This window comes from Myxine glutinosa, chromosome 8 (genome assembly GCF_964187855.1).
Source record: "Myxine glutinosa chromosome 8, kmMyxGlut1.1, whole genome shotgun sequence".
Classification (NCBI taxonomy): domain Eukaryota; kingdom Metazoa; phylum Chordata; class Myxini; order Myxiniformes; family Myxinidae; genus Myxine; species Myxine glutinosa.
This window is the reverse complement of record NC_136268.1, coordinates 123,747,842-123,761,826: the sequence shown is the minus strand read 5'-3', so window position 1 is coordinate 123,761,826 and position 13,985 is coordinate 123,747,842. Positions and strand designations below refer to the sequence as shown.

At 45.6% G+C, this 13,985-nt stretch overlaps 1 protein-coding gene across 1 annotated transcript in view; it reads left to right on the top strand.

Annotated features, from left to right (window-relative positions):
- Window positions 1-13,985, top strand: part of LOC137433184 (CUB and sushi domain-containing protein 3-like) — a 1,533,363-nt gene that overhangs the window by 1,235,013 nt on the left and 284,365 nt on the right. The window contains exon 49 of the mRNA XM_078783994.1: window positions 165-245. Within this exon, the coding sequence (XP_078640120.1) occupies window positions 165-245 (81 nt within the window). The remainder of the gene's footprint in view (window positions 1-164; window positions 246-13,985) is intronic.

The following is a 13,985-nucleotide window of genomic DNA, read 5'->3' as shown; positions in this document are numbered from 1 at the left end:
TGTAACTATAATAATGACAATTGCAATCACAATCATAATACTGGATGTCCAAATAACTATCTAATAATATATAATAATAAATAACTATCTTGCCATTCTTACATTTATCTTGCCAATATATTTCACTGAAAATCCAAATATTGTTCCCCTTTATCTCCAAACAGCGTATCAGCTCCGTACATGCCTGCCTGCTCCAGACGTCCCAAATGCGTACAAGCTGGAAGAACATGAAGAATTCCTCATCGGTACTTCCTTTCCCTGTTCACAACGCTTATTATTTTGTTTGGTCCTCATAAACCATCATAATCCTTTCTACCTTAACAACAGTCTTGTAAATCAAATGATGACTATTTGTGCTTGCAATGATGAAAGTAAAAGATTATAATCATCCCAAGAGCATGCCTTAAGGTCAGTCTGAACTCAGACATGGCCGCCTGTGCAGCGTTCAAACCTCCTCAAGAACTGGCATTATCGGTTATCGGTCAGGTATATTTAATTGTCTTGAAGTATAAAATTTACATAACACGAACAGGGGCACTGAGATCGGCAAATTGAGTACCAGTTAATTGGTAATTCCCTGTGTGTCGCAAGAGGCGTCTAACAGGGTTGGTGGCAGGAAGGGCATCCGGCCATAAAACATCGCTTCAAAAGGGGGCCCATGGTGCCCGAAAAAGGCCAACCCCTGCTCTGCGGGGAAAAATGGCCGCTAAAGGTGGTCTGAACAGGGGTACTCGGTGTTGCCCGTTGCTGTTCTAATTCTGTTGCCATTTTGAAGAAAACAATTTTTCTTGTTCTGTTTCTATTTTTGGGGGGAGCAGGGGACTAAAACCCTTCCCTACACCCATTAAGGAATGGGGTCGGGGATCATTTAATATTACATTTCACAGAGCTACAAAGGCATAGGCACTATATTAAAGAGTGATTTAAAAAAAAAAAAATTATTTTCCAAAGTTTCAAAAAAGCTTCTTTTTTGCCTAAACACTCCCCGACACTCGTTGACGAACCTCCGAAAGTTTGATGAAGATCTGTTTGGCCATCTCTAAGATGAATGATGACAAACAGACAGACAGACATACATCTCTCTTAGAGTAGAGATGAATATGGGATACAATGTTATAACAATTGTTATAATTTTAAAATGTAGGAAATGATTTAATGCAATATTTAATTTACAGGAAACAGCCAGCTCAATGAAGCTCACAAGAAGTAGTTACATGTTTCAGAAAGTTTGGACGAAAGAAGAACATGGCCTCGTGCCAATTCTGGAAATTCTACCTGTCGGCATTATGAGGAACAGACTTATCTCTGATCATCTTGTATCCAACAGATTTATCCAACAATTATCCAACAGACAATAACAACAACTTCAGCAATAATAGCAACTCCAATATCCAATAGACAACTCAGACAGACTTATCCAACAGACTTGTATCCAACAGACCTGTATCCAACAGACTTTTATCCAACAGACTTTTATCCAACAGACTTGTATCCAACAGACTTTTATCCAACAGACTTTTATCCAACAGACTTGTATCCAACAGACTTGTATCCAACAGACTTGTATCCAACAGACTTGTATCCAACAGACTTGTATCCAACAAACTTTTATCCAACAGACTTTTATCCAACAGACTTTTATCCAACAGACTTTTATCCAACAGACTTGTATCCAACAGACTTGTATCCAACAGACTTGTATCCAACAGACTTGTATCCAACAGACTTGTATCCAACAGACTTTTATCCAACAGACTTGTATCCAACAGACTTGTATCCAACAGACTTTTATCCAACAGACTTTTATCCAACAGACTTTTATCCAACAGACTTTTATCCAACAGACTTTTATCCAACAGACTTTTATCCAACAAACTTTTATCCAACAGACTTTTATCCAACAGACATGGACAACAGACTAATTGTATCTCCATTAAACCTATCTTTCTTTACAAGCTAAATATTATGCTACTTTAATCAGTGCAACAATGACAAAGGAGTAGCGTGACAAACAGACACACACACACACACACACACACACACACACACACACACACACACACACACACACACACACACACACACACACACACACACACACACACACACACCATCCGTGAATCGTGAATTACAGAAAGGATTACAATGAGTGATAAGCTTGTACTTCCAACTTCTAAGTGATTTAATGCACGAATTGGGCGAAGCTACCAAGAATTGCATTGTGTCGTTGGAAAATAATGGAATGAGGAATATAAATGACAATGGATTACCATATATGTTTTGCTAAATGTGCATAACACAAGTCAACAATCACAAATACCTTCTTCCACCTACCAAATAAACATCACATATTATGGGTATGCAAATACTCACATTCCACAAAGCATTGCATTAATTATTGAATAATACTCCAATGAGATTTTGAGGACCTTCTGATCGCCAGAGAAATGTGCAAAGAAGCGTGTTGCCTTTCTATGTTGCAGATAGAGCTGAAAAATTCCATCCCCAAGGAGGAGGAATTATAGACCTCAGAAGAAAATTGACATAGCATGCCTGAAAAAAACCCCTGACAAAAGCAAAAACCCTGAATAGAATATGTCAACATCTTGGTCAGAATATGATATTTGAACATGGTCTTTTGTATGCACTATTTTTGCCGAGTCAAATGCCATCCATTATTATTATTATTATTATTATTATTATTATTTGTTGTTGTGGTTGTTGTGGTTGTTGTTATTGTTGGAGCTATTGCTGTTAGCATTGCGCTTATTATGATTTACTGACTAATCTGCCGTTTGATTGTCTGGAAATTAAACCCATGTCCAATCACTTGTGCTACTTTACTGTACATTTGACTCTGCTCAGAGCATTCAGGAACTGATGATGATGGACAGATGTAAACAGAATTGAACGCATCAAAGCGAAAATAATGCAATGGACAAGATTGAGACAGAGATCAAGTGTAGTTTTGGAGGCATCCAGCATCTCCACCGTGCAATTCCATGATTTCCATTTCCCATAACCCAATTTGGTTACTATTTTCTGTGTTGTGTTATGTTGAGTGTTTTATGTTGTATGCTCTGTGTTGCATTTTGCACGTTGTGTGTTGGACGTTGTGTTGCGTGTTGTTTGTTGCACGTTGTGTGTTGTGCATTGCACATTACGTGTTGCACATTGTATGTTGCACATTTTGTGTTGCACATTTTGTTGCGAGTTGTGTGTTGTGGTTTGTGTGTTTTGTGTTGCACATTGGGTATTGCGCTTTGTGTGTTGTACTTTCTTTCTTGCTTTTTGTGTGTTGTGTGTTGCACATTGTGTGTTGCAAATTGCATGTTGTGCAATGCGTGTTCCGTGTCGTGTGTTGCGTGTTGCATACTGTGTTGCATATTGTGTGTCGGTGCATTGTTTGTTGTGTGTTCTGTGTTACATGTTCTGTGTTGAGTGTTGCACATTGTGTTGTGTGTTCTGTGTTGTATGTTCTGTGTTTTGTGTTGCGTGCCATGTGCTGCATGTTGCGCATTATGGGTTTCATGTTATTTCGTAGCTGTGGGATTTGAAATTATTTTGTGAGCTTTTAATGACTGGTACCAAAAGTAATACACCACATAGTTTATGTACTAATGGCAACCTCAATTCGGATCAGCAGCACGTGTATAAAATGTGGAAAACATGATTTAAATCCCATTTCCCATTCCTCAACAAATTCTTGCCTTGTCCTTTTCTCATTTCCTGAGACATTTGTCATACAGTAACAAGTATGGCATTGGCAACACAATGTTAGAAAGGTTTTATGCGATTACCCCTCGAAAAATAGGAGCATTGCCCACAGTGATTTCCCTTGAGATGAAATCCTTCTTTCCACCTCAGCTTTATTTTCCCTTCTGGCGGTACATTAACCTGTTTCCTCTAAAAAGGCGCACGATGAAAAATGCCCTCCTCATCCAATTACCCTGTCCATCAAATAATTTACTAACTGCAGTATAGATCGATATTTATGTATGTACAATGGAGTACAAGAAATACTTTGCTCTATAATGGCAGGATCACAACTTTGTGATGCTATAACATCAGGGGCATTCAGCAAGGATGATGAATTGAGACACTTCCAAAAGTCCACGCCACACACTTATGTGCGAGTGAGCTCGCGCAAACACACACTCACACAGTATGTACCGTAACACACACAAAGTATGCTGACAGACCCGTCCCGTAGCAATATATATATACATACATACAGTACCTCGAGAAAGTCTACACCCTCTTTCAAAATTTCCACCTTTTGTTGCCTTTTAGCCTGGAATTAAATTGCATTAAATCAGACTTTTTCCAACATTATTTACACATCGTAACCCACAACTTCCAAGTGAAAAACAAATTCGACAATTTTCAGAAAATTAATTTAAAATACAAAACTAGAACATTTTGGTTGGATAGGTATCCACCCACATTATAAGAGCAATTGTAAATTAGCTCAGGTGTAACCAATCATCTTCAAAATCACACACCACGTGAATTGGCTTCCATCTGTGTTAAATTGTAGTGATTCTGATTATTTCAGAATAAAATCAGCTGATCTTGTAGGTTTCCTCTGCTGGGTAGTGCATTTCACAGCAAAGACTGAATGATGAGCACCAAGGAGCTTTCAAAAGATCTCAAGGATAAAGTTGTAGAAAGGCACAGATCAGGGGATGTGTATAAAATATTTCAAAAGGCCTTGAATATTCCTTGTAGCACAGTCAAGACAATCATTAAGCGTAAGGCGTATGGTACCACCAAGACCCTGCTTAGATTAGGCTGTCCCTCCAAACTGGATGACCAAGCAAGGAGGAGACTTATCAAAGACACCAATGGCAAATTTGCAAGGGCTACAGACCTTTATGGAAAAGACTGATCACTGTGTGCATGTGACAACAATATCCCAAGCTCTCCACAATCCTGCCCTGTATGGTATGGTGGCAAGAAGGAAGCCATTACTCAAAAAACGCACCTCGAGTCCTGTTTGAGGTATGCAAAAAAACACTCCGGAGACTCTGAAGCCATGTGGCAAAAAGTTTTGTGGTCTGACGAAACCAAGATGGAACTTTTTGGCATAAATGCAAAACATTACGTTTGATGCAAACCCAACACAGCACATCACCCAAACAACACCATCCCTAATGTGAAGCATTGTGGTGGCAGCATCATGTCATGGGGATGTTTCTCATCAGCAGGGACTGGGTCCCTTGTTAGGACATCATCTTGACAACACCATGTTAGAAAGGTTGTCGTGTTGATAAAGGTTGTCTTGTGACAGGATAGAAGGGAAACTGGATGGAGCAAAATCTCGGAAAAAATCCGAGTGGAAAACCTGCTGCCCTCTGCAAGAAAGCTGAAATTGGGACGGAAGTTCACCTTTCAGCAAGGCAATGACCCGAAGCACACAGCCAAAGCTACAAAGCGAAGGAACAAAAAGATAAATGTCCTTGAATGGCCCAGTCAGAGCCCCGACCTAAATCCAATTGAAAAATGTGCCATGACTTGAAGATTGCTCTCTGTCAACGCTCCCTACGCAACTTAACTGAGTTTGCACAGTTTTGTACAGAAAATGGGCAAATTTTGCCTAATCAAGGTGTGCAAAGTTGGTGGAGACCTATACCAACAGACTCACGGCTGTAATTGCTGTCAAAGGTGCTTCCACCAAGTGGACACTCAGGGGGGTGGACACTTATCCAACCAAGATAAACTAGTTTTGTATTTTTACCCTTTTGTATACAACCCTGAAAATCAGGGTTAAGCATTCGGTTGCATACGTGTCGTGTACATGTGGCGTGCGTGTCTGCATTTTGCATTTTAAAAATTCATTTTGTCAGCAGCCTTTGGTCCGATTGACATGAAATTTTACCATAGGAGCGCCTCCGCCTGTATAGTTTTTTTATTCATAATTATGTCGTTATAGGTCACTTGGTATGGACGCCATCTTGGAAAAACATTACACCTCTATACATCTATAATGCAACAAAATTTTCACCATAGGAGCACTTCATTATGTAGAATTTTTAATGGTAATTATGACGTCATCGGTCACGAGGTACAGGTTCGGGAAAAATTGAAAAACATTGGACCTTTATATATCCGAAACCGCCCCCAAAAAAAATTTGAAATATTGTGCATTGTCAAGTATTCCCCATGGGGAATAAGATATGTTAATGATGAGGTCATAATTCGACAAGTACAATGCTTGAACTGATCAGTATGAAAAAAAAAATTCTCTGCAACTGTTAGACCGATGGACATGAAATTTTCACCATAGGAGCGTCTCCTGTAGAATATTTTAATGATAATTATGACGTCATGGGTCACGTGGTGCAGGCGCCATCTTGGAAAAACCGAAAAACTTTGCACGTCTATATCTCCAAAACTGCTCCATGGAAGAAATTGTAATGTGGCGCATTGTAACGAACTCCGCATGGGGAATAGGTGTTGTTAACAATGACTTCATTGGTGCCTTAATTATGATGTCAGAATTTGACAGGGACAACGCTTGATCTTATCAGTTTGAAATTTATTGAGCGTGATCTACACAACATTTAGTATTAGAGAGTATAAATTTAAGATGTCATCGCTCACCTGGTCTGGCAGCCATATTGGATCAAATAAAAAAACCCTTAAAAAACATAAGAGTTGGCTCACACCAAGTTGACTGCGTCGGGTAAGTATTCTATGAATACCATGTAGTTCATTAATTTTCTGAGATTTGTCGAATTTGTTTTTCACTTGGAAATTATGGGATATTATGTATACATAAAGATGCAAAAAAAGTCTGTTTTAATTCCAGGCTAAAAGGCAACAAAAGGTGAAATTTTTGAAAGGGGATGTAGACTTTCTATATGCACCCGTATATGTGTATAAATGAAGCACCCTGCTCATATTGTGGAGTTTCTGCTATTTCTCACAGTTTCATATGTGTGTGTGTATATATATATATATATATATATATATATATATATATATATATATATATATATATATATATATATATATACATATATATATATACATATATATACATATATATATATATACATATGTATACATATATATATATATATATATATATATATATATATATATATATATATATATATATATATATATATATATATATATACATAATTATATATATATATATATATATATATATATATATATATATATATATATATATATATATATATCCTGGAGGATATCCCGGAGACTCAATAGCTTAGTAGGCTGTCACCGCGAAAGTGATGAGTTCCCGTGGTTTCAAGGCCCACCGTTGAGTCAGGATGTTTTCACACTGGCCCCACGCAGGAATTTACTTCCTGTTTATTAAATTGCTGGATTAGTTAATCTTCAATGCACTTTCACACACTTACATACATATAGACATACATACATACACTCACATCCGGGGTCTGCCCATCAGCCATGTAAGCCATCGACCATTATAAAGCTCGCAGTGTTCGTGTAAGAAATCTCTGAGGATATCCCAGAGACTCAATAGCTCAATGGGCTGTCACCGCAAAAGTGATGAGGTCCGTGGGTTAGATTCCCGGGTTGAGTCAGAATTATTTCACACAAGCCCCATGCAGGAATTTACTTCCTGTTTATAATAATTAAAATACAGACTTGGCATTTAATATGGAATTTTTTTTTTTCTTGACTTGGGTTTACTTTCTTAACTCAGTATATCAATCTAGTGAGTTTCTTTTACACTTTGGTGATTTATTTGTTAAAAGAACCATGTCACTGATTGTCTGTCGCAGCAAGAAGTCAACAACAGGATTATATCACAGGTGGCGTGGCAAAATGTACGGACAGGTGCATTTGATGATTGGCTTCACAGTCCGGTATACAAGGGTTGTTGTGTTCTGTATTAGTGGAAAACAACTGCTGCACGTCTCCAAAAGTTATTGCCGCTTCCTCTGGAGATGGTCCGTCAACTCGACAATGCTGTTTGTCATGGAGTGATGGCTTTACGAAATTACGGCATGAAACAGCGTGCTATTGCTCGGCAGTATGGCATCACTCAAGGTCATGTGTCAAAGATCCTGAAACGAAATGCTCAGAGGGGTGTCCCTACTCCAATACCGAGGCCAGGACGTCCCCGCAGAACCACAAGGAGGGATGATCGCCAGCTGCACCGGTTAGTCCACAATGGCTGTACCAAGTCAGCTAATCGGCTTAGGGCTGAGTGGCATCAACTGACAAATGTGCCTGTATGCAGAAGGCTAGTCAACCAACGACTGGTTCAAGCAGGCTATCGTGCCTGGCGTCCCCTGAGAAAGCCACGCCTGACAAACAACACCGCCAGCGCCGATTGCAGTGGGCCAGAGAGCACCGTCAATGGCAGCCAGGACACTGGAATCACCTGATCTTCAGTGACCAGTCTAGATTTCTGGTCCATCGTCAAGATGGCCGCGTCCGAGTGCGCAGACAAGTGCATGAAGCCTACAACAAAGATTGTAAAGTGCCAAGAGTCCAAGCTGGAGGTGGTGTGGTGACCGTTTGGGCTGCTTTTCATGCAGGGGGCAAAACTGACCTTGGTTGTTCTGAATGGAAACCTGAACCAGTTCAAGTACAGGGCCATGCTGGAAGAAACATTGCTTCCATTTGCTCGTGCAGCCTTTCGAGGAAACTTTGTCTTCCAAGATGACAATGCACGGCCTCATCATGCTCGCATGATCCAACACTTTCTTGCTGACCATGGTGTAGAGCATATGGAGTGGCTTGCCATGTCCCAGGATATGAATCCGATGGAGAACCCGTGGGCAGAATTAACGTGTCAAATCGACCACTTGGACCAGCAGCCGACCTCTGTGTGTGAATTGCAGCAGGTTTTTGTCACTGCATGGCAAGCGATTCCTGTCCAAACCTTGGCAAATCTCGTGAACAGCATGCCTCGACGTGTATGTGCACTCCTGAATGCTCGTGGGGGTTACACGAAGTACTGAACTGTAATTTTACTGTCCGTAATCCCAGTCGTAATTTAACTTTTGTTTTTGTTAAAAAAAAATTTGGGCTAATGTGCAAAATAAAGAGATACTTCTGGAAAACGCACAGAAGTTTAACACAGTACTGTCCATGAATTGAGTTCGATATCAGTTTACATCACTTTCAAGGATCAATTTATTTGTTTCGAAATGTCAAATGTGGTTTTTGTTTCTTTTAAAGGTCACATTAACAAAATCTAGAATAATTTCAACATAATTCCAATGAACTTTTGGTTCTAAGACATCTTGAAAAGTAAGTTCACCCCCACAAAAAAAAAATTCCATATTAAATGGCAAGCCTGTATATATATATATATATATATATATATACATATATATATATATATGTATATATATTTTTTTGAAGACCATTTCAATGATATTTGTTTTCCATCGGAATAAGTTGAATCCATTACCTGGATTTTATTATCAGCAAATTAAATACGGGACAAAAATGAAAGTCAATTTAAAAGAAAGATCCACAGCATATCATTATCATGATTGCCCTTCATAGCCTAAGGCAGCGGTTCACATGTGGCATGTGGATAACCTGGGAATGCAAGTTGTTTATAGCGTTGGAGCTGCTGCTCAGACAACAATCACATTCTGAGATCGCAAGTAGTGTAACCTTGTTTATAGGAATATCCAAGAAGACCAGACCACTGCTACCCACAGTCTTAAGCAGGAATTTGTAATTTGTAATTTGTTCATGGTGCCGAGGATAACTCGCCTACTCTTCACGAAGAACACTGGGATATTTAACTTCCACCAATGACCATAGCTGGCTGAAGGGGACTCCAAGAAATGACATGCACATTGATGTCTTGCCGTGCATGCAAAAATCCCAGGATGGCAATTTACAGCCGTTTCAAGATTTGAACCTTAACTGGACAGTCAAAGGTTACTGCACATACCTGTAATGCTATCATGCCACTCACACATTGACCAAAAAGTTTCAATAACCCTTCAGATGTCATTATTATTCGTCCTTTTGTCTGTAATTTATTTCCCGATGACTGGGAAGTTTATGGTATTTTTTTTAGGAGCTAGAGTGAAGAAAATGGTGATTGAATGAGAAATGAGTGCAATGGTTTTGTATCCGCCTGACTCAGGAGCTAACGAGGCATTTAAACCAATTTGACATGCCTGTGCCCTTGGCAGATGATCCTCTTGTGCTTTGATCACATTCTTTTTCACACGTTTGTTTGATTGAACTCGTGTTTTCTGGACAGCTTGACCATCCCCAACTGACTTCTTTTGTAACGTTAATCCTTTTCGATGAGCAAGCGTCTTGTATCGCTGAAAATATCTGCATGACAATGGGATTGTGTACAGGAATGGAAATTAACCTTGAGGAGTAAGACCACTCAGGTTGTTCCTTTGTTTCTCCTTTGCCATTATCCATTCTTCTTTGTTCTCGGTTGGATGAAAAACATGTTGGCAATCGAATGTCTTAGGTGCCATCCTATCTATCTCATCAAAAACAAGTCCTTGAACACAAGTCGTTGAGAACTCGTCATAATTCACGACCACCATTCAAACATCAAACTACGTTTCCTGTTAACTTGCTTTATTTTAATTTTTAATTTTTTTGGATACGAGATCGAGGCTCATGTAAGAGCTTGAAGGAACTGCGCTCCAACGCGAGTCGAAAGAATTGACGCGACCAAAGACGGAATTCGTCCGAGTTGCTTTATTGAAACAAAACAGCTCAGGTATTCTGACAAGCCCGTTTTTCGGGCAACAATATATATACACATTTATGTCGGGAAGTTTGCCCGGCAAAAGCTATACCGGGCATGCCCGGATATCAAGGGCGAGCCTTGGAAAGGCGAGTCTGGACCTGCCCGGGCGTGTTTGGCTGCGGCCTGGCAAGTCGAGGCTGGGCGTGCCCGGGCGCTCTGGGCGAGCACTTGAAAGGCGATAGCGGGCATGCCCGGACGCTCTGGGCGAGCCCTGGAAAGGCGATAGCGGGCATGCCCGGACGCTCTGGGCGAGCCCTGAAAAGGCGATAGCGGGCATGCCCGGACGCTCTGGGCGAGCCCTGGAAAGGCGAGAGCGGGCATGCCCGGGAAAGACGAGACCGGGCGTGCCCGGGAGGTTCGGGCGTGCCCGGGAACAGTGAGTCCGGGCATGCCCGGGAGAGGCGCGTCTGGCCGTGTTCTGGCCGGTGCAAGGCGATTATGTACATCCAGCGGTAACCGCTACACACGCCCCTCCAGAATCGACCTGCACCGGCAGGGTCAATTTAAGGGGGGTCCGGATGACCCGGCCGAAGCGACCCCTGGAGGGTCGTGGGGAGGGGTCTGACGTGGTGGTGGGTGGTCGAGCGGGGGGAACTGTGATAGGGGGGCGGCCTCGCCGCGGAGGAAGGGCCAACCGTGGTGGTCGGTCGACGCCCATGTGCGCCGGTTTGAGGCGGTCCACAGAAATCCGGTCCGGCCGGCCGCCGAAGTCGACGATGAAAGACTTGTCGCCCCGTCGCAGGACCCGGAAGGGCCCGTCGTACGGCGGCCGGAGTGGCCCCCGGTGCACGTCATGACGCACAAAGACGTACTCCGCTGTGCGAAGCGCCGGGGGGACGTAGGACTGGGGGCCACCGTGGCGGGACGTCAGCACGGGGGCAAATCGTCGGGCGGCCTCCTGGAGGTCCGAGCGCTGGCAAGCGGCGGACCAGGGACTGGTAGCATCAGGCACGAATTCGCCCGGGACGCGGAGTGGCTGGCCGTAGACGAGCTCGGCGGCGGACGCCTGGAGGTCTTCCTTGGGGGCCGTGCGAAGGCCCAAAAGGACCCACGGCAGCCGGTCGGCCCAACCGTCGTCCTGAAGGCCGGCCATGAGTGCGGCCTTCATGGAGCGGTGAAACCGCTCGCACAACCCATTGGCTTGGGGGTGGTAGGCCGTGGTGCGGTGCAGCGTGACCCCCAACGAACGGGCGACCGCGCCCCAAAGCTCAGACGTGAACTGTGGGCCGTGGTCGGACGAGATGTCCGCTGGTGTGCCGAAGCGCGCGACCCAGGTGGCGATGAACGCCTGCGCCACGTCGGCGGTGGTGGTGGAGGTGAGGGGCACGGCCTCCAGCCACCTGGTGGTCCTGTCCACCATGGTGAGCAGATGGGTGAACCCCCGCGAGGGGGGCAGGGGACCCACCAGGTCCACGTGGACGTGGTCGAAACGCCGTTCAGGCACGGAGAAAGGTGCCAGCGGGGCGTGGGTGTGGCGGTGGACCTTGGCTCGCTGGCAGGCCGTGCAGGCGTTGGCCCAGTCGCGGATGTTTCGTCGAAGGCCGTGCCAGACGAAACGCGCCGACACCAGCTTCTGAGAAGCTTTCCGGCCCGGGTGAGAAAGGCCGTGGATGGAGGCGAAGATGCGGCGCTGCCAGGAAACGGGCACGATGGGGCGAGGCTGGCCCTGGGAGACGTCGCAGAGCAGGACGGTGCCCGCGAAGGGGATGTCGGCCAGGCGGAGGCCCGTGTCCGCCACGCGGAGTGCCTGCACCGAGGCGTCGGTGGTCTGGTCGGCCGCCATGAGCGTGAAGTCCACGCCGAGGTGGACCGCGTTCGCGCTGGCCCGCGAAAGGCAGTCGGCCACGGCGTTGTCTTTGCCGGCGACATGCTGGATGTCCGTGGTGAACTCCGACACGGCGGAGAGGTGGCGCTGCTGGCGGGCCGACCACGGCTCCGTGACCTTAGCCATTGCGTAGACCAACGGCTTGTGGTCGACGAAAGCCGTGAACGGGCGGCCCTCCAGGAGGTGTCGGAAATGGCGAACGGCCAGGAATAGCCCGAGCAACTCGCGGTCGAACGTGCTGTAGTTTAACTCGTTCGGCCGGAGTTGCCGGCTGACAAAAGCGAGTGGCTGCCAAACCCCGTCCACCCATTGCTCATGGACGGCGCCCACCGCGTAGTTGGAGGCGTCCGTAGTGAGGGCGATGGGCGCGTTGAGCACCGGGTGAGCCAGCAGCGTTGCGTCGGCGAGGGCCCGTTTGGCACTGGCGAAGGCCGCGTCCATGGCCGCGGACCAAACAATGTCATGCTTGGCCGGCTTGCCCCGGAGGGCCTCGTAAAGGGGCCGAATGAGCTGAGCAGCGCGGGGCACGAATCGGTGATAAAAATTCACCATGCCGAGGAACTCTTGGAGGGCCTTGATGGAACGGGGACGCGGGAACGTGGTGATGGCCTCGACCTTGGTCAGCAGCGGCACGGCCCCGGTCTTGGTGATGCGGTGGCCCAAAAAGTCAACGGTCGTCGCGCCGAAGTGGCATTTGACCGGGTTGACAATTAAGCCGTGCTCGCTGAGGCGACCGAACAGTGTTCGTAGGTGGAGGAGGTGCTCGGCGCGGGACGCGCTGGCGACGAGGATGTCGTCCAGATAGACGAAAAGAAACGGCAGGTCGTGCAGCACGCCGTCCATCAAGCGCTGGAACGCCTGGGCCGCGTCCTTGAGGCCAAACGGCATCCGCAAAAATTCGAACAGGCCGAACGGCGTGATGACGGCCATCTTCGGGACGTCGGCCGCCCGGACAGGTACCTGGTGGTACCCCGTATCAGGTCAATTTTCGAAAAGATGACCCGTCCTGCCAAACGGGCGGAAAAGTCCTGAATATGCGGGATCGGGTACCTGTCGGGGGTGGTAGCGTCATTGAGACGGCGGTAGTCGCCACACGGGCGCCATCCACCCCCCGGCTTTGGCACGATGTGCAGTGGCGAGGCCCACGCGCTATCGGAGCGCCGCACGATGCCAAGGTGCTCCAACGCGTCGAATTTGGCCTTTGCCACGGCGAGCTTGGCTGGGTCGAGGCGGCGGGCCCTGGCGTAGACCGGCGGGCCCGTAGTGGGTATGTGGTGCTCGATCCCATGCCGCACCGCGACGGCCGAAAACGTCGGCCGCGTGAGGGCCGGGAATTCCACGAGCAGGCGAGCGAACTCGTTCATTGCCGGGAGGGCGCACGCCAGTTCGGTCGGCGCGGAG